This window comes from Neltuma alba, unplaced genomic scaffold (genome assembly GCF_004799145.2).
Source record: "Neltuma alba isolate B1F8T4 unplaced genomic scaffold, ASM479914v2 tig00005686_pilon, whole genome shotgun sequence".
NCBI classification, from domain to species: domain Eukaryota; kingdom Viridiplantae; phylum Streptophyta; class Magnoliopsida; order Fabales; family Fabaceae; genus Neltuma; species Neltuma alba.
Genome location: NW_021634198.1, coordinates 86,401 through 107,366, shown reverse-complemented (window position 1 = coordinate 107,366; position 20,966 = coordinate 86,401). Strand labels below are relative to the sequence as shown.

The 20,966-nt window shown below is 36.8% G+C and overlaps 2 protein-coding genes across 2 annotated transcripts; both read left to right on the top strand.

The window, feature by feature from the left end:
* Positions 1-4,567: 4,567 nt before the first annotated feature.
* Positions 4,568-13,081, top strand: LOC114748351 (probable AMP deaminase). The gene is made up of 19 exons (XM_028936727.1): positions 4,568-5,202; positions 5,399-5,583; positions 5,904-6,120; positions 6,383-6,543; positions 6,685-6,736; positions 7,423-7,550; positions 7,640-7,819; positions 7,947-8,014; positions 8,122-8,264; positions 8,388-8,449; positions 8,531-8,644; positions 9,704-9,844; positions 10,582-10,734; positions 10,833-10,886; positions 10,966-11,076; positions 11,229-11,402; positions 11,527-11,607; positions 12,379-12,477; positions 12,566-13,081. Exons 1-19 carry the CDS (start codon positions 4,974-4,976, stop codon positions 12,632-12,634), a joined length of 2,421 nt encoding a protein of 806 aa, XP_028792560.1. The 5' UTR covers positions 4,568-4,973; the 3' UTR covers positions 12,635-13,081.
* Positions 13,082-13,997: 916 nt separating this feature from the next.
* On the top strand, positions 13,998-19,414 carry LOC114748353 (uncharacterized). The gene is made up of 4 exons (XM_028936730.1): positions 13,998-14,833; positions 14,931-15,130; positions 18,594-18,668; positions 18,757-19,414. Exons 1-4 carry the CDS (start codon positions 14,200-14,202, stop codon positions 19,156-19,158), a joined length of 1,311 nt encoding a protein of 436 aa, XP_028792563.1. The 5' UTR covers positions 13,998-14,199; the 3' UTR covers positions 19,159-19,414.
* Positions 19,415-20,966: the final 1,552 nt, after the last annotated feature.

The window sequence follows — 20,966 nt, the reverse complement described above, 5'->3', positions numbered from 1 at the left end:
CCAAAAATAGGCAGGGAAACACAGGGAGATGAACCTAGGGAAATTCCAGAACAGGGGCAGGGAAAAAAAAGGTGGCTATTGTGATAGTGACAAGGACAATAAATAGCAAACAGGACTAAGATAAGGTAGGGACAAAACATCATTGTACGAGATTACAGGAGCAAAAGACACCACTGATTACTGAGGGCAGGAGAATTCAAAATGAAAGAGGCTATTTTGTGACTGTGTGCCACAAAATGTGTGGATTGCGTGTGCATGTAGTGGGAAGGACCGAAAGTGATGCGCAACACAGTAAAGAAATGAAAGAACGTGGTACCACGTTTTGAAATGGCCGAAATTGATCCACCCCACTATGTATGAACCTAAATCTTATCCTTGACCGACCCCTCCCTGGGGGCATGCAGCTTCCACTACCATCCAATGTAAATGCAGGTATGACCCCAAATGAACAGATCTAAATCTTTCGTTTCTGCTTTTCCATTGTTTCAGATATGAAGCATGGAAAAAGAGAGGTTTTTTTTTTTTTTTTTTAACTCTCTTGGTTGGAAACAATCGCTTTCATAGTAGTTTCTCTGAATAAATAAGGAATAAATTTTTTATTTCTGATATGTTAAACTAATCTTATCCCATCAAATATATGTTACTTTTTATTTATCTACAATATATTTTCACTTATTATCTTTCATATATTCTTTCACAAATAAAGGTATAATAAAAAAAATACTACATCTGGTCCTTAATATAAGACTCTGTTTGACTTTTATTTTGATCCTAAATATACAACCCCAATCCACTGTCTTTCATATTTATACATTTTTTTTCCAAAGTAGCCCTTCTAACAATGATAGTTCTAGTCAATACACTTGATTAGTAAGGATATTTTATGAAAGGCAACACCTATTTAGGACAAATAACTAACTCAACTTACTTCCTTAATCTCCTGAAATCAGTCAACTGGCCTTATAATTAGGACCGGAGGTAGTATGTTTTTTAATATATTTATTGCTTTTAATTAAATTTAACTACTCTTTTGAACCGCGTGAATTTAGTTATTGTTTCTTATAATAAGAGATATGGAGAGTACTTTTATTACTCCCTTCTGTCCGGGATGTAACCTTATGTTTGGGTGGGAGTAAAATTTGAGGTGAAACAAAACACGAGACAGTATACATGAGGATTGTTGTAATTTGTTTTTATTTGGAATTTGGATGATGGAAGAAATGTGTGGGGGGGGGGGGGAGAGGAGTTGGATTTATCATAATTCCTCCCAAGTTTTCTTTCTCGGTAGGGACGTACTTTGGGATGAAATTCTTCTTCAATTGCTGCCCTTCGCCATTCCGTCAGCCAACCACTGAGTGACTTTCACCACCTTTTTTTTTTTCCCTTTATTAAACCCTACTAAATCATTTTCACGAATATAAAAAAATATTTCTATTTATTTTTTCAACATGTACAAATATGAAAATTTATTTTTTCTGATATTCTTACGTACAAATTTTTTGATAATTTTTTTTTCATGTAGTTTTGTCATGAATGATGACGTGATATATAATAAATCAGCACATAAGGAAGGATATTATTGTTATTGTGGCATTTATACATCCTCTTTCTTCCATATTTTCTCTCTTTCATCAAAACAAAAAGAAATAATACTCTTCTTGTTATAAATATAAAACCCTTATAAGAGTCTTATATTTAGGATCAGAGGAGTATTATTTTTCCAATTTTTTTTCCCTCCCAATCCAAAATGGACGGAGGATTAATTAGTGTTTGAAAAGTGCCATAGATTGAGGCTCTGGTTATGTTACTCACATTCCATTATTCCACGATGGAACCTCTTTTCTAATTAGGCAAAACGAGTAGCTTTTGGATATACTTTCACATTTTTCTCATGCCATAATTACTTTTCCCCCCTTATCTAACTCACTAACATAACCTAAAAAATGTGCAGCAGAACAGAGCGTCAATATCTTAAAATTCATAAAGTTATGGACATATTGCTCAAAAGTTCAATATTTTTACTTTGAGATACATAAGATATATTACAAATAGTCCTCTAACAATAAATTCAATAAGAAAATGGTGATGAATAATACAAAATGGAATTCAATGCCTACCAACATGTCATCGTGGTGATGAGCAATGTTTAGAGCAATAGGGAAAAAAAAAAACCTAATTTTTCCTATTTTGTTTTCCCAGTTTCAAAAAATCATGATATCTCTCATCATAGTGTCTTCCACATATATGATAATAAAAGTTGACTTCATAGTTCCAATGATCTGTATTTATTTAATAATATAATCAACTTTTGAAGTAAATTAGAATGCGTGCTGATTTTGGATGAGAATCTTTTGATTGAAATTCCCTTTGTTTATGAATATATAGTAGTGCCATTCGTCTTAGAATCAATCTTATATAATACTCCTCCGGTCCTTATTATAAGACCCAATTTGACTTTTTATTTGGTCCTAATTATAAGACCCAATCCATTTTATCTCTTATATTTATACATTTTTTTTCAAAGATAGTCCTTCTAATAATGATAGTTTTAGCCAATATACTTAATTAGCAAGGATATTTTAGGAATAACAACACTTATTTATTATAAATAATCAACTTAACTTACTTCCTTAATCTCCTCAAATAAGTCAATTGGGTCTTATAATTAGGACCGGAGGAGTATAATGAAATATTTTAAATGTGTCTATTTTTATCTTTTCTGCCAAAAGGGAGAAAAAGTAAACGCGTGATGGAAATGGAAGTGAGTGCTCTAATAGGAGATGGGATGGTGTGCACTCTCATGTGCTGCACAACAATGAAGTCACTTAAGAGTGTGTGTGTGTGAGTAAAGGAGGGACAGGTTTTAGTTTTATTTTTATATCCAAGCATGATGCTTTTAATTTGACTTGTAAATAATTTGTAGAGGTTAATGTGCAGATAAGCTGAGTGAAAAATTAATAATTACGTCATCTAGTGTCATAACATAGAAATTCCCCAATAAGTGAGAGGCTGAAGTTTAATCTTCTTGTAATCTTAAGCAATTAGTATTGATTTTGTTAATTAAAACTAATAATTATAAAATAAATGGTTAATACAAATCTTGGTCTCTCAAGTTTATCCTCATTTTGGTTTTGGTCTCTCAAATTTAAAATCATAGATTTTGATCTCTCAAATTTCTTTCATTTCAAACATTGATTCTTATAATCCAATAAAAACTTGGATCATTTTGCCTCTTGAGAAAGCAAAACCTATGTTTTGAAACTTGAATGATAAAAACTAAAATGAAGACAAATCTGAGAGATCAAATATTATATTAACCCTAAAATAAATTATCAGGATTTGAACCTTTAATTTTATGAGGTACGAATCCACTTGTTACCAACTAAGAAGGTGTTTGGGTTTGCTTAAAAGTGCTTTCCAAAAGTACTTTTTTACAAATCGAGATAAATTCTTCCACATGTTTATTCTGTATACCGTAAAATTACTTTTAAAATTATGGTTTGATTTCTATTTAAACATTTTTATAAACCACTAATTCTTGTTATCATCATGAGGTCCGTGATGCTGCAGGGTATTTAACAGTTTCATGCCTATGAAAGCCCAGGAATACGTACAAGTCTCATCGGTTAATTGGGCTCATTTTTGTGTCTTCATTTGGGCCCAAGTGGAATGCAATTGATCTCCTTAAGAAGCCCGGCTTTAAATATGGGCCTGGAAACCAAAACAAACTGATTTCCAGGTGGCTGATATTGTTCAGAACCAGCAAATGTTAAGAATTCTGTTGAATCAATAGGGATTGGGTCTAACAGAAGAGACTAGTCACTTACAACATGACAAATCAAGGTTCGAATCCCTATTAGAAGAGGTGTCTACATTTAATACCTAACAGTATTTCGAATAGAATTGCCTCTAATAGGAGGATACCTGTTCTTTAGGGGGGAAAAAAAAGAATTTTGCCGAATCATTCTGAATTCTAGTTCTAGTTCCAGATGAATGTTCTAGGATGAATCCTAATTCAAATTAAAAAATTTTAAAAAAATTTGTTTGATATTAATTATGGAAATTGTATAAAGTGGAAAGTCTTATGCATCAAGTCAAAGCCACTAATTAGTATTGATACGATCCTAAATATAAGATTTTTTTATAGTGTAATTTAGTACATGTATTATAAATGGCCCTGGAAGATCATCACTTTTGCTGTCAACTTTTTTGCCCTTCCTGTCACAGGGTAGCTGTCCGGCTGTCCCAGTTTTCTCTAATAGAATTTACAAGCGCGGGCTTGCCATAATATAGTTGCATTAAAATAAAAAGGGAATCCTAAAGTTCAACCCAGGTGGAGTTTCAAACTAGACTGGGCCTTTGGGCCTATAAAAGTAATGGACTGGGCCTCGGCCTCGGCCTCAAATTTGAAGATCCACATGACGACCCAACGCTTTGCCATCTGTGCTTCTAGTGGGTCCCAACCCCACTAAGCCTCTGCGGGAAAACGGAAAACCGGCTTTGTTCTCCGGTCGACTTTCCAAAAGCTTAAACGCTTTGAGCAAGTGAGAAACTGCCACATTCAACGATATTACCAAACACGACCTGTGAAGGACGCACGAGAACGCGCGCCGGCTTACCATTTCATCATCTTCTTCCTCTTCAGTTCACTTCATTCACTGTTCGCTTACACGTACTCAAACATTGGGACTTGTTGATTTTCATCTTATGGATCCTCCGTCTTCCACGCCACCATCTCTTCACTTGGCAATGGCGGCCTTTTTTGGAGCCTCTTTGATGGCTCTTTCCGCCTTCTACATTCACAAGCGCAGTGTCGACCAGGTACTTCGCCGCCTCATCGAGATCCGCCGCACACACTCTCGCACTTCCGGCTTAAAGGGGAGCAAGAAGAGCTCTATAGTGGTGGTGATGATGAATACGACGGCGATGACCTCGGAGAGTTTGGTTCCGACGGTGGAGGAACGGCTGTTGATATGAAAGATTATTCTCGAAGCTTGTCCAGGTCCGCGGACGAGACCGGGCATCGGAGTTATAGAATCTCTTCGTCATTACCAGATGTTGCGTTTAGAACTGACTGGTTCGAAGAGGACGGCAAGTTTGAGCAGTCAGCGGGTTATGAAGCTCAGGCTCGTGCTTCTTCGTTGGATAATCTGAACTTTGTTTCCTCAGGGATTGCTCCACATCGAACGAATCAAAGGGATAGTATGTTTTTCAAGTTCTGGATTAATTTCGTTAGTTTTTCTCAAAGGATATGCTATTTCATTTATGTTTATAGCTACAGGCTGGACGCAAGGAAGACTGAAATTGTTCTTCTTGCGATGTGGAGGTGCAATTTTAATCAAGAAGAAATTATTTTTGAATTGTCGTTTGCCTTCTGTTTGCTCTGTGGTTTTTACAGGAGAGAACGCTCAGCTTTCATGTTCCTACAAAAGAATAGCATCTATTAGTAGAATTAAGACTCCAAGGTCTCCCAGCCGTAATACCTTTGAAAGCGCTGAAGATTCTGACGAAGAAGGACCTGGCCTTGAAAATGATGATCGTATTCCTTTCTATGCGGGGGATATGGACTCTTCAAATAATTATGTGAGAATATACTTTCTTAGCTCCTGCGGACCTCTTTCTACAATGATGTTGTATATATTTATTGAGTTCTAGACGAACTGCTTAGTATTTGTCAAGATAGTATTCAAATAATTGACAATTCTAAGAAATTAGAAATGAACGGATGCTTTTGTAATGTGACAGTTTTGATAGTATTGGTGCATGATCCTTAATTCTCTCAATCACATTTGATTGTATTGGTTCAGGATCCTTAATTCTCTCAATTGAGAGGTGACTCGCTTTTAGCAAAGTATTACTCGTAGTCTTATATCCGTGTTTTCAACTGACGTGTGTTGCTGCAGGGAGTAAGTACAAACATATGCAGTTTGTCTGCTATTCCAATTAGAGGTGATGATGCGAGCTGTGTAAACAGCCAGATGAGCAGTGAGACCATAAAAGAACCTAAAGCTGGTGCAGATATGCAACATGATGGAAAAACAGGATCAACTTCTGTAAATTTAGTGGGAAATGGTCTCACGTTTTCCAATACTATCTTGCCACCAGGAATTGCAGTGCAAGGTGCCTTCACATTCCTATCATGTTCTGTCTGCTTATTGCTTCCAAATTCTTTTTATGCTACATATTTTTTGAATTGTTTCTGCCATGCATGTTACATGTTTATATTATCTTTCCATTTTGCTCCCAATTTTGAGGCAAATGGTGTTACAAATGTTTTTAGCCATATTAAACCGGGTAGTATGTTTTCCTTTATTTTACTTACGAGGAGATATTGAAGAGGTAAATATTTGACTTGTCCTTTTCTTCTTTACAAAACCTTCAGAGTCCACGAATATTGAAGAAGAGGAAGTATGCAAGATGATTCGTGAATGCTTGAATTTGCGTAAGAAATATGTTTACCGAGAAAATGTTGCTCCTTGGAAGGCCAAACCTTTGGCAAAGAACTCTGATCCATATCACTTTGACACAGTTGAACCATCACCAGTATGTTCGCTGCTTGTCCATTATGGATCTGTGTTAGATATTTTCTGCTGCAAGTTAAATCTGTATGTAAACTAGTAAGTCATTTTTCTTTTGATTGTTAGTTTGATATCATTATAACCGACCTTTTGTTGTTTCAAACAGCATCACTTTAGGATGGAAGATGGAGTTGTGCATGTTTATGCAAGTAAAAATGGTAAGCACTGAAACTGGTCCTTAGTAGGCATCAAGGACCACTTCTTTCCAAAAGGGGAATCTTTTAGGAGAAGGTCTTGGATTGACTTTTAGTTATATCTCTAAACTCTCTTCAAACGACTGTGTTCTGAGCTTTGAGCATGGACAAAGCGCAATCCCACCATATTCAGTCATGTAATATAATTTAATTTGGAGAATGCTGGATGGCAAAAAGTAAACTCTTAACCACTTAGTCACAGCACATAAAGGTTTTGATGCCATGCAATGCCAAAGACGCGCTTGTCCCAAAAGCATACTGTTAGGAGAAAGTCCTACAGTGGTTTTGATATATGTCTAGCGAATTGTCTATGATTAAGAAAATGATTTTTTTCCTCAATTAACTTAGCACCATTCATTTTACTATTTAGGTTTTTCCAAATGCTTATTGTGTTTGGAGAATTCCCAAAACAGTGTTGATATGTGTGTGTATGTGTAACAACTTGATTGTGTGCCCAGTGTTTGCATGGAATCTGAAATGAGTCAACATGGTTCATGACGTATGGATAGTGTATCTTCCTAAAAATTTTATATAATACATGTTGATTTGGCTACGATTAAACATGGATAATCCTTTTCAGTTTCCTTAGTAAGAATATTTTGTTTATTTCAAATCCAAACAACTGAGCTTTCGAAGAAACTGTTTTGCAGACTCTGAAGAGCTCTTCCCAGTTGCAAACTCAACGGAGTTTTTTACTGATATGCATTATGTTCTTAAAGTTATGGCTAATGGAAATGTTCGCTCTGCATGCTACCATAGGCTACGATTCCTTGAGGAAGTAAGTTTGTTTTTCTTAATTTATTTTTATCTGATTTCTGCACCCCCCCTGTGGCATTTAATTATAGCCTTCATCTGATCATTATGCAGAAATTCCGCCTTCATCTGTTACTGAAGGCAGACAGGGAATTTTTGGACCAGAAAAGTGCACCACACCGAGATTTTTATAATATTAGAAAAGTTGATACTCATATCCATCATTCTGCGTGCATGAATCAGAAGCATCTACTGCGCTTCATTAAGTCAAAGTTAAAAAAAGAACCTGATGAGGTGGAAGTTGTTATGAATTTATCTTTTAATTCATGTTTAGCTTCTTTTGACCCCACTTTTCATTTTTGCTCTTCTAATTTTTAGATTGCCGGTGCTTCTTAGTTACGTTATTATCCTATGTTGGCAGGTTGTAATATTTAGAGATGGAAAGTATATGACACTGAAGGAGGTGTTTGAGAGCTTGGATTTGACAGGGTATGCAGTACTGTAGTTCTGCTTGACTATCAACTACAGTAGTCCTACATATCTATGGTGTGGTTACATATTTTCATGTTGTCTGAATAGTAGCAATTCATGTGCAGGTATGATCTGAATGTTGATTTGCTGGACTGTCATGCGGATAAGAGCACCTTCCATAGATTTGACAAATTCAACCTGAAGTATAATCCTTGTGGACAAAGCAGACTGAGGGAGATATTCTTAAAACAGGATAACCTTATCCAAGGTTTGTTTGAGAATAGGAAGATGCCAATAATTTATACAGCTTAGTAACTTATAATAAATCTTAGGGTTATAAGTGGATTTCTTTTGCAATTCACAATAACTAAAGGCCACCCAAAATGCACAGGAAGGTTTTTGGCTGAAGTAACAAAGGAAGTTTTGTCAGATCTTGAAGCAAGCAAATATCAGGTTTATTATCTGTTTGGTGGCGGATTCTTTACTGGGGTAATATTTCATATCTTGATTCATTTGTACACGTAAAATTTGCAGATGGCTGAGTATAGGATTTCCGTGTATGGAAGAAAACAGAGTGAATGGGATCAATTGGCAAGTTGGTTTGTAAACAATTCCCTTTATAGTGAGAGTGCAATATGGTTAATTCAGGTAATTTGTTATTCAGACTCCTATTCTTGCAGCATTTTTTTGTGAATGCATGGTGTGATGATTGATCATTGGACCCCAGATCTGTTTGATCACTGCATCAAAAGTTAGTGTTGGTTTTCATTTATTTGTCATTTCATCTTTCTGTGAGATTGGTACAGACTGACTTCGCATGCGTGTAAGGCAGAATCAGTTTTAATACATTACAGTAGCCTTCATTTGTATAGTTTTCCACAGGAGCAATCGTTCCTTATCTTATTGCAACTTTTAGGACCTGAAGGAACAACCAAAAGGGAATAAGATCTCTTTTGTGGGTTTTTTTTTTTTGGGGAGGGGGGGCACCAGGGAATCCTTGGAAGCTTAAAGATCAGCTAGACAGGCGGGCTCATAAAAGGAAAGAGAGGGACGGGGCTTCTCTTTCTTTTGATGCAGCAGACCCATAGTGAGAGGCCGACATGACGTGCAGTTATTTCTGCAAGCTATAGGATATATATTGAAAAGAGGGAGAACTAGATCAGCTAATGAAGGAGTTGGAATTCGCCTTGCCCTAGTACACCTATTAGGAAAAGATTTTGAGCCTTTCCACCAAACAGAACGGAGAGCCAGTTGAATCCATCAGATTTCACAGCGCAATAACATTCCCAAGTGTTCTTCTAGTCTAAGTATCTTTATTCTAAGTAGTTCTGGATAAAGCACACCTAAGCAGATCTAATTTGTGTGTCAAACTTTCTTGGGAGTCACTGGGGTGGGTTTTTCTTTTCTTTCTTTGTCTTTTCTTTGAATGTGTTGCCAAAATGGTCTTATTTCAAAAAATTGATCACATCATTAAGGAAAGAATGTACATCTGGAAAATTATATAGAATAAATCCAATTCTTTAAACAAGGAGATAAAAGTATAAAAAACCCCCTGCAACAATTCCCTGTATGGTCCTTTAACATTTTGATCTTTGTTTTGCAAGATTTTATTCAGGATCTGATGCAATCTTTTCCCTTGTGTCTTGTTTGAGCTATGGGACTATTGCTTATTAACTATGTTCTTCTTCTAATCTTCCATTGGCACAGTTACCACGGCTATACAATGTGTACAAGAAGATGGGAACTGTTACCTCATTTCAAAATATTCTGGATAATGTGTTTATTCCTCTGTTTGAAGCCACAGTGGATCCAAATTCTCATCCTCAATTACATTTGTTCTTGATGCAGGTTAGTCAATCTTTTACTTTGTACGCACATTAGCCCCTATGTGTGCTTGCATCTGCCCAATCAATAGGTTGCATTACTACCGAGTATTTAACATTTCTTCTAACCTGCTGTTGTAACCATGTTTTAGCTACAGTACCCGAGACATGCTTAGGCTGATGCTTTGTCCTTGCTGCCATATGAAACTTACCTATTGCTACTAAAGACTGTCCATATATTTCAATTGAAGATAATTTTTTGCCTTGTTAAGTTTCTTCTGGAGTGATAATTCCCGTATGTGGTGTACAGAAACTTCTTGTATCCCCTTGGGTTGTTAAAAGTGGCTGAGCACAAAGTTGGTATCTGTCATCTGAGATAATTTGGACTCAAATTTGATTCTTTTTTTTTTTTGAGAAAAAAAAGTCCATTTTATTGATCACCAAACATATCAAGTTACATACACTGATAGCCGAAGCCAAAGAAAACTCTCAGAAAACCTAAACATACAACCTAAAAATTCTTTGTTCAACAATTTTATTTCTATTATACTCTGTACTGGATTTCTGTTAAGTGTTAGTGATAGCTAATGCTAAGCGATGATGAATCACTCTCAACTCCTTTTTATTGCGGTCTTCTTAAAGGATGTCTAAATAATGAACACAGGAAATAGTTATGCTGTTTAGTCTCGATATTGCCGCATTATTATTATTATTTTTTTGGTAACGTACTGATGTGCTATGTTGAGCTATTACGAAATACAGGTGGTGGGATTTGATCTTGTAGATGATGAAAGTAAACCAGAAAGGCGCCCAACTAAGCACATGCCAACCCCAGCTGAGTGGACAAATGAATTTAATCCAGCTTATTCTTACTACCTTTATTACTGCTATGCAAACTTGTATACACTAAATAAGGTCTCTATTGTTTTCATCCTGCTTCAAGCCTTAACAAATTAAGTGAGTTTCTGTTTATCTACAAATTTAACTTAATTATATTTTTCTGTTGGTTCCAGTTGCGTGAATCTAAAGGAATGACCACTATAAAATTGCGGCCTCATTGTGGAGAGGTTATCATTTATATCATTGTATCACAATCTATCCATTATGGTCGCTGTTGAAATGGGTATAACTATTATAGCTGTGCAGGCAGGTGATGTTGATCATTTGGCTGCTGCTCTCCTCCTCTGCCATAACATTTCCCATGGAATTAATCTGCGGAAAACACCAGTTTTGCAATATTTATATTACCTTGCACAGGTTAGACCTCAAAAAAAATTATTCTGCCAATATAGTGATTTGAGCCCTTCTCACATGAGAGATGTTGTTGATACACTAAGCTTGAGATAGTTTTAGTGGGAAATTCTTGCAACTTGTGATTTTCTGCTAATTTGTATCAATACCATCTTCAGATTGGTTTATCAATGTCACCCCTGAGCAATAATTCTCTTTTCTTGGACTATCATCGCAATCCAATGCCCATGTTTTTCCAGAGAGGTCTGAATGTCTCTCTCTCCTCCGATGATCCTCTGCAAATTCATCTGACTAAAGAGCCACTGCTAGAAGAATATAGTGTTGCTGCTAAGGTTTGCTCCTCACTAGTTGAAGCCTTTATCTTTGATTCCTTGGCTGATAGAATTTCATCAAATCTTCTGTTTGCTCATTTTAAGGGTTGTTATGTGTAATGTACCAAAATTGTGTATTTTACAGGTATGGAAGCTCAGTGCCTGTGACTTGTGTGAGATAGCCAGAAATTCTGTCTATCAGTCTGGATTTTCCCATGAAGCTAAGGTAAATGAGGAATGTCTGTTCATGTTTTAGTTCATGTGGGTCTCTATTGTACTATATGCAGTTAAATTATTATATTGTATCTTGGTGTTTTCCCATGCGATGCACAAGATATATCATAACTTTCTGGAAAATTGTACTTAGTTTTATAAATTTTAAACCCTGTTGAAAATGTGTGAAAAAAGATTGAAGGAGTAACTGTAAAAATTGTACAGCGCAATGAAGCGTGTGGAGGAAGATTTAAAAAATCCCCCATGAAGTATATGAGAGGAGCTGTACTTTCCATGACTTGTTAATAGTGCGGCTCACTGTAGATTTCATATTTTATATTGTTGATTTCATGTGCTGAACAAACTATGTATGGATGTGTCTTGCTCCTTGGTGGTTCAATACTTGGAATTTAGGTGTTCTGTAACGGTAGTTAATGGGATACCATGATTCGTGGCACGGGTCCAAAGTGTTGTTCTGTGCCTATTCACTGATTGCAAATTGTCAAATGGGGCGCATTGACAAGCACCTCATGCACCAGGTGTAAATAAGGCGAAATTAATCCTTATTACATTTATATGGTACGTAATTCCCTGGTTAGCAATTTGAATTGCTGAATACCCGTCCCATAGTTGAAATCCATTCCTTAGAAGAAAAATATGACTAATTTGGTCATTAAGGTTCTCCAGAGGACAGACTCCTTTAACGTTTTGTTTATAGCTCCTGATTCTCGAATGTTCCGTTTTTGCATTGACATGATTATTATAATTTTTCTTGCCTTCACAGGCGCATTGGCTTGGGGATAAATATTTCTTGAGAGGTCCCGAAGGAAATGATATTCGCAAGACGAATGTTCCCAGCTTGAGAATCTCTTTCCGACATGAGGTAGTAAATCGTAACATTGTGTGTGTTGTTCTTGATGCAGCTAGGTAGATTTTTATCTTTTCTGGATAATGATGTTGGGGTTTTGCAGACATGGAAGGAGGAAATGCAATATATTAATGCCGACAAAGCCACCTTCCCTGAAGACGTTGACCCATGAAGCAAATCAGATGAATTTGCCTCTGGACTAATCACCCTTTGTATGATGATTGGGGTTATGGTTCTCCCCGCGGCTTCTTTTCACATAACTTGTACACTGCGTGCTTCAACTATCTACTCTATTTCAACCTCAGAGAAGTCAGTTTCTTCTAACACGGTTTTCAACGATCTTGCCTGCATCGCTTCCAATTGCCTTGAGGTGATCAGAATTATGAACTTGGCCTTTTTTTGTCATCTGTTGTTAATCAGTAGTGGTCTTCTTACTGAGCTATTATACTTGACTCATTGTAAATTAACTGTTCCCGCCCAATCAGGCTCCTGGGATGACAAATGACAATATGCACATTGTATGGGGACTTGATGCTCTGTTCTCACTTCTGGCTCCTTAGGCTGGAACTTGGAATCCCTTGCTTTGCCTGCTTCGAGATGCTTAATTTGACTTTTCATCCTTGATTTGGCTATCGTGCTTTCCGCTTAATAAATTCTGGCCAAAAAGATTCGGCCAAAATAAAAGTGAAATAACTTCTGACCATACGTATCAATAAGTGCATATATTTTGTACGTTTCAAAACAAAATTGAAATGTAAGATATTTATGACGTATACATATTTATACACGTATCTTTCCCGTTTGCCTACTCCTGGTCATCTAGTCTCAATGCTGCTTAGTTATAAATGTGCATATAATATATCTTGGAAATGTGATTTAAATCAAAATAATGACCACCCATAGTTTTATAGGTTTTTCACGAGTTCATAGTTCCTTATTCTCTTTTGGAAGGGCTCGCACCCTTGTCTTGGGAAGGATTAATGTCTGGTTTATTGCTTTTTTTGGTCGGTCTATTTTTTATTATTTTGACATTCGTTCTAATGTTACTTGCAAGATATAAATTCAGATGAAAATCCGTGTTTCTATGTGAAAAAAGGGACATGAAGATAAAAATATATAAAACTCATATTTGTTCCCTTCATTTTTTCATTACTCGCTCGAGATATTTATAATGTTTTAAGCAATTATTATTTGAGAAAATGATTAAAAAAAAGCTGAAAATTACTCAATATAAAATTAGAAATGTTAATAAAAAAATTTATTTATAAATTCAGTATTGTTAATGTAAAATAAAGTGTTGTTATCTAATCTAATTTGAGATTTGGTAATTTTTAATTTTTTTTGCCAACGTTTTAACCAATTATGTGATTGATGTACTGCTTTGCGTAATTGTGCCCGGGTTCCAGTGGATCCAAATCATGCGACAACCGACCACTCCGGCCCAGGGCCCACTTAGGTTCATCCAGAAATCAGGACGACAGAACGCGCTGAGGATCCTTGGCGAGACTGGCTATTAATAACACTCAAAGTACCCAGTCAGTATCTCCGCAAAGCTATTCGCTCGCGCACTCTCGGCTCCCTCTCTCACCGCTCCGCCTTCTGCCGCCGTTCGAAGCCTCCCTTTGCCTTCCCAATCTTCCTCTCCGTTCCTTCCCCTTTTTTGTGCCCACCGCCGGGGCACCTGCCGGTGCTCTTCGGATTAACCCAAACCAGGCGAAAAGAGTATTTGCGGTGCTAATGGCGGCTACAGCAGCCTCTGAGATTACGGACGGCCCTGTTCTTAGTTTATTGAACAAGCGCATCCGTGCGCTTCGCAAGAAAATGAATCGTATTCTTCAGATGGAGGAGTCTATTGCTCAGGGTAAAATAATCAACAAAGAGCAGGAGGAAGTCCTTCGCTCTAAGCCTGCTGTATCCGTGCTCATCGACGAGCTTGAGAAGCTTCGTCAACCCCTTTCATCTGCTGTTAAGGAAGAAGTTGACCTAGCCCTTCAGAACCACCGCGTCTCACCCGACGAACAACCCCAGAAAGCTGACGACTTTAACCACCCTGGGGTCGAAGATCTTCTCAATCTCCTTTATTTTGGGTCATTGTTCGACGTGAAGTCGCAGAATGATTTCACTTCGACTATGCTCACGAGGACCCATGAACGAGGCTGTTGCTTAACCTACGATTATGTCACCGACGACGCAACTGATCTTCTGGGTGAGAAAGACTTGGATTTAATTTCTAGGCTGGGTGGTCTATTGATATCGCGGCCTGCGGATTCAAGGTTATCTCACAAGAACGCGTTGCAGCGGTGCATAGAGCATGCGAAGCTATGGCTTGCGAAGGCTGACCAGCCTATTGAGTCAAATGCCGATGTCACATGTATCTTTCTTTTCTCAAGTTTAACTTCTTTTTAATTTGCTACTTTCTCTTCCTCTTCAATTTCGCTGCGTCATGTTGATTCTGAGCTTATTTCTAGATTCGGGTTTGAGGGAGAGGTTAAACAAGATCATGTCTTCAGAATACTTCACCACCACACCTGAGATGAAAGCTCCAGTTGAAGTTGCTGCAGCTGCTGCTGGAAATTATGCTTCTTTCCAGATGCCAGTACACGGTACCGTTGTTCCTGCCTCAGTTCCAGTCGAAGTGGAAGGCTCAGGTTCGCCGTCCCAAGAAAAGGTATATCTGCGGACTCATTAAGTTTATATTATTTATTTGATTTGGATATGATCCATCTTTAGTGCATGGTTTTTATCCTGCAATAGTAAATTGTAAGTGTACCGACTTTGTATTGCGTGGTATTTATGTATGGTTTCAACTTTCAACAGTATATTGTTCTTTTCGCCATTCGTTTTGTAATTGTCTGCACACCAACATTAATTTACATTGCTTTGTTTGGTGCAACGAATTGTTGTTTGAGTATTAACATTTATACCCAAATGTAATTCTGATAGTTGTTTGAAAGTAGAAAGGGAAGGGCGGGAGAAGAATTTTTTGCTGCTTGTGCTCTTTCTTTTCTTTCTTTCATATATGATGCAGTGTGCGCAAAACTTTTATGTACAAAATCCAATCAAAATTGTTCTTGTCCTCTATAATTCTTGATTATGAGCTTCCGATGTCTTTTTCTCACTTACAGACTGTTGAAGCGGGCATGACTATGTATTTATTATCTGGTATGAATTTTGGTTTTCGTTGGACATGTATATGCCTAAATGAGCATTTTGTTGAAAAGTATTTACCAGAATCATAATTATATTGGTAATTTGAATTGTGAAAAATCTTTCCTGAGCATGTTTTGAGTAGGAAATACGACGTGCATGGAAGACTTTTACTTATTAGATATGAATGCCTGTGTTGTTCTAGCATGGTACTTGCGGTAAATCCTTCTCGCTTGGAAGGGGAGCCATTCCCTTCAGTGGAAGATTAGTAACACCTCAAATTTCAGCAAGTTTTATTTCTTCTTTTAATAGATGGCTGTGGTATCATTTGTGCTGGGTTATGAACACAAGTTGGGCTGGTGTTTATTTTGATCAATCTACCCATTCTTATTTCCGTGTGTCACCCTTAAGTTTTGGTGACTCATTATTTAGCCTTATTCTGTGTCATGAGATACATTCCTTGTTGTCACTTTTTCATCGTTGGGATTTATCAAAAGGACGATTGCACATAGTGAAGCAAATCATATCCTTGCACGTTGAACTGTGTTCCATTTTCTGTTCCCTCTGCCCGACTGCCCCTATTGGTGAGATATTACCCGTTGGCTTTTGATAAAGCTCCTTCATTGGAGATAAGCTTGTACATTCCTCCTCAACATCTATTATGCGAATCATCTAATTGAGGGTGTGATTCAGCCAGGCTAATTGGGGCACCAACGTTTGGGCTTTCCTTTTTTAGGTAACGGATGGTTTTGACCTTGATCTGTGTGAACAATTGAGCCATGTTCAAAGTTATGGGCTTGTGTGGTTAAAAAGGGGTTTTGCTTGGCTTTAGTTTTGGACAAAGAAATTAATTTAAGGTTTTAAAGAAACATTATTCAATCATCAAGCCTTAACAAACTCACCAGAGTGCCTCTACGAAAACTACTACCGTTTGGTAATTTTTATCAACTATAATGAATGAATATAACTAAAGTCACCCTGGCTATTTGTAACCGGTTTTCTTGCTTGCATTGGGTGCCTCGGGCTGCGTCAAACAGTGCCAGATAGCCACAATGAAGCTTACATCATTAATGATGTGGAAGCTTCAAATCGTGCAATCAGACAATCATAAAATTATATTAATTTCCACAGGCAAATTTTAGTGCATTATTCAAATAAATGGAAACTATAAGTACAAGGTACTTATCAGTCTTAGATTTCCTGAGGGAGGAAAAGGATGAAAAAAAAAAAATGACTTTAAGTTCATGCCAGAGTAATGCGTTTAATAATTATCATAATTAGTTGCCATGGTACTTAATATGTTTTAAAAGCAAGACTGCTAGAGTATAAAGCTTACAGTCGGCGTGTTACTTAAATAATTGAGCCCAATTCCAAACTCTAGCTTGTTTAACTTGCAAGCTTGCTAAAGCAGCTTGTGGATGCCTATGGTCATCTACTACCAGAGCTCCAGTCCTTGACTGTAGTTTATAGCTACTCCCTCTGTCCCTAATTATAAGATCCTTTTTTTTTTTGAATGGATTTGTCCCCTTTTATAAGGCTCTTTTTAAGTTTGTCTGAACATTTAATGCATTGTTACCTATTTTACCTCTAATAAATTTCATATATTACATTCTCTCTCTATTTATTTCATTATTACTCTCTTGCATTTATTAGGGGTATATTTGGAAAAAAACTTACATTTGTTACATATTAATTGCTTTTAACTAATTTTAACTGTTTTCTTAAAAAGCATAATTTAGCCATAAGGTTCTTATAATTAGGGATGGAGTAGTATTTCTTATTTGATGTCTGACTGATTGGGGTATTATCTTATGTTGTTGCTTTTGATAATATGTTTATTGCCATGCATAGTTTTCTTTTTTGGTTAGAGGCGACAGTATTATTTGTTACTAGGAATATTGGCACCAGTAAATCTGCAAACTGATTATGTAGATCTATATTGGCCACAAAAAGTCCGCATTTAAGGAAATAGAGTTTTCCTTTATTTTATTCTTTAAATATTTGGTTTTCCCGCGGATGTATGTTCTTTATGTTATCTTGTATTTATGATGGAACTTGTAATAAAAGTTTTTATTACCATATGGATCAAATCCCTCTTTTATATGTTTTAAGAATAAAATCAAATCCCATTTTTTCCCTCTGGTTCCAAATTTAATTACATATCACCCTGTAGTTTTTATGATGAATGTTCTTTGCAAGAACCACCTGTTTTCCTCTTTCTCTTGTTTATTCACTCTGAAGAATTGATAAGGTGAGGAGAAACATGATGAAACCTTTTATGTAGTCATCAACATATAGAATATGCTGGGTGTCTGTTTGGCTGCACTGTGAAACAAGCAAGTTTTATATGTGTTCTGAAGTAAGGTTTGTTTTTGTGAAAATTGGGCATTGAAGGGTGCTTTCAGGGGTGTTTTTTTTTTTTTTTTTGGGTTGGGGGTGGGGGTTGTTGAGCACATCTAAATATGTGAAAGCATGGCTTAACGGGTTACTTAAGAATCATGCTGAGGGAAGCTTCTATAATTTACCTGAGCCTGTCAGCATGGATTACAGTGTGCATTGGCAGTGGTATTCTATGGATATATATTGTTTGTATTAGTTGGGTTTGATCATTTGTGGACAGTTGACAGCTAATTTGGCTCACAGCTATCTGAAGTTCCAAAATCTGCTTGGCTAGTTCATGATTCTATTTCTAATGTTTTCCCAGTCATTTTTTGACGGCAGCGATTTTCCACTCTGTAGGAGGTTATTTGTTCCCATTTTATCACTCCTTGTAATTTTTAATTTGCACTAGAATGAGGTGCATTTATACAGAAAGGGATCAATTTAACAGTTTTATCAAGTGCTTGGTTTTTAAATTTTGAGAACTTTCTTTGGCTCGTACCCTTCAGTCAAGCTTTCCAGTTCCCTTTCTTCAATTGTACTGGCAAAAACAAAATCCCAGATGTTTATAATGTTTACTTATCAGTCCCATGCGCTTTTTGTAGGATGAAGGGACAGCAAATTTTGAAGGACATGAATCTGGAGACAATCAATCTGATCCTGAGGAGGAACATCAAAAGGTGCAAACATGTTTTCCTGGACAGCTAGTTGATGTAGAAACTGTGACTTGGTCTGGATAATCTGATGTTTGGGGGTGTTGCTTTGCAGGATGAAGTAGAGGTGGAAAATGTGGCTGAGGTGGTCCCAGTTCAACAAGAAGAGGTCAAGCCACAGGTAGATGCAGACCTGACTCAAAGAGACTCTGAGGCAAAGGAGCAACAGTATATCCCCAGGAGGGGGGGTTATCAGAACCAAAGAGGAGGCCGTGGGGGTGGCAGTGGAGGTGGTCGGAGGGGTTATTCAAATGGGCGTGGAGGCCGGGGTGGCGGAAGAGGAGGTGGCTATCACAATGGCCGCAACCAATACCATGACCAATTTGGTAATTATCATCCCAGAAACTACTATAACAACAGAGGAAGAGGTGGCAGAGGTGGTGGGGGGCAGTTCTATGATAACCATGGTTCAGGTGGTCAAGCAAATCATGTAGCTGATGTCGGGGTTCGATCCTGAGGTGTTCATAGCGTTCTTAACTGTCTGTAGTAGGTTTACTTTTGTTATATTTATTTGGCATGAATGGAACTTTCTTTTGAACAATTTTGTTGACAGAATTCAACATCCCAGACTCCATTTTGTAGTCCAGTAATGGACCTTTGTGAGAAATCTTACAGGAAGAAACCACCTGCGAACATTATGAGACTTAGCATAAGCTTTCTACATTTGCCCTATTCACATCTATGGGCTGTTGATAAGCTGCTTCCGTTTTAAATGTGTGTTTGTTACCATTTAGTTATAAGATTTCGAATTTGTATCCGAAGAATGAGATGCCATACGTTTAACAATCAAACTCACAAAGGTAAAAGTAGAACCTAACCATATTTCTTACAGTCATTGAGCCTCTTGCTTTTAGCTCATCTTAATCGAATCTTGAAATATTTTTAGCCCGCCATCGACGTTCTTCGAGTTTCAAAGGTGACAAATGACCGGTTGTACTGTCTTTTATCATCTTTTGTCGCCGAATGTTATTCTGTCGTGCATAAGTATTTATTTGATCAAACACAGGTGAAAGTGATTGGTTGAGGCGGGTAAAAAAATCACTCTTAGTTGACTTATTTATTTATCAATTTATGTAGATTTGAATAAGGAATTTTTGTTAAAGCTAAAAGATTCCCGGGCAAAAAAATTATGTGATTTTTGGATCTGTGTTCGTTTGAACTATATATATATATATATATATATATATATATGGAACAATTGTGGCCCTGTTCACGTTTATGAGTTGTGGGTACTATTTTGTCTTCAACTTGATTGTGCTTTTCAGGCTTGTTAGTATTCATGCAATGCATTAATGCCTTCTGGTTTGAAATCCTCCCATACGTCCGCATATCATTCAAATTTTCAGCTGCATGGGTCTATATTTTAAGTTTCTACTATATAATACTAATTTTAAATTTAAGATCTCATTTTACTTTATTTCTCAAATTTATCTTTTCCTGTAGCATCTCTATTATACATACTATGGTGGTTCCCATATGATTAAAAAAGTTAGTTTAGGGAAAATCAATACAAATTTGTTATACATAATCAATTTAAATTTCTTTAATATCTGCAAATTAGAGCAACCCCTTGTTGTCCATGGGCCAAAAGATTGAAAAGAAAAGAGACAAATAAAACATATAAAGTGAAGCCTAATGGTAGTTCTGAAGCATCTTCCATAGAATGTGAGGACTAATAGCATGGTGTGACCCTTGGTGAAGTTGTAGAAACAATGCATTGACACCCACAATAGAATAGCAGTGATTTTAAAATTAACATTGTGGCAGAATACTTGTTTTTCGTTGACAAAACGCCCATGGATTCTCTTTCATCTTGGAGAGAAGATAGTTATGGGTGCGTCACCATTCCCCCCCCCCCCTCTAACTCTTGCATACGAAAGCAAGTTCAGTCTGTCACAAAATTAGGATCCCTTGTTATATATGCAAGTGGTATATACATAAATTCACACGCATGAAAGTGAACTTTATTCTATTCCTTATATGGCCGCTCAATTAGGAGCTGGAAGGATGTGAATATCTGTTTATTTTGTCTTGGTGAAGTTAAGGATTTGGGACCATTCACTATTGTTTCCCTTATTTTTTTAATTAATTGTTTTGCCTTCTTTTACCTTTATTCCTAGACAATATTTTTTCCCCATTGTGGAATACAGACCATTATGACAAAGTAGATGCCCCCAATTTGTGCACAAGTTTAATTTTTTAGCCTTAAAAAATGTTAACAACCATGCGCTCATAAAATAAGAGAAGGCTCGGATCGTTGGCAAG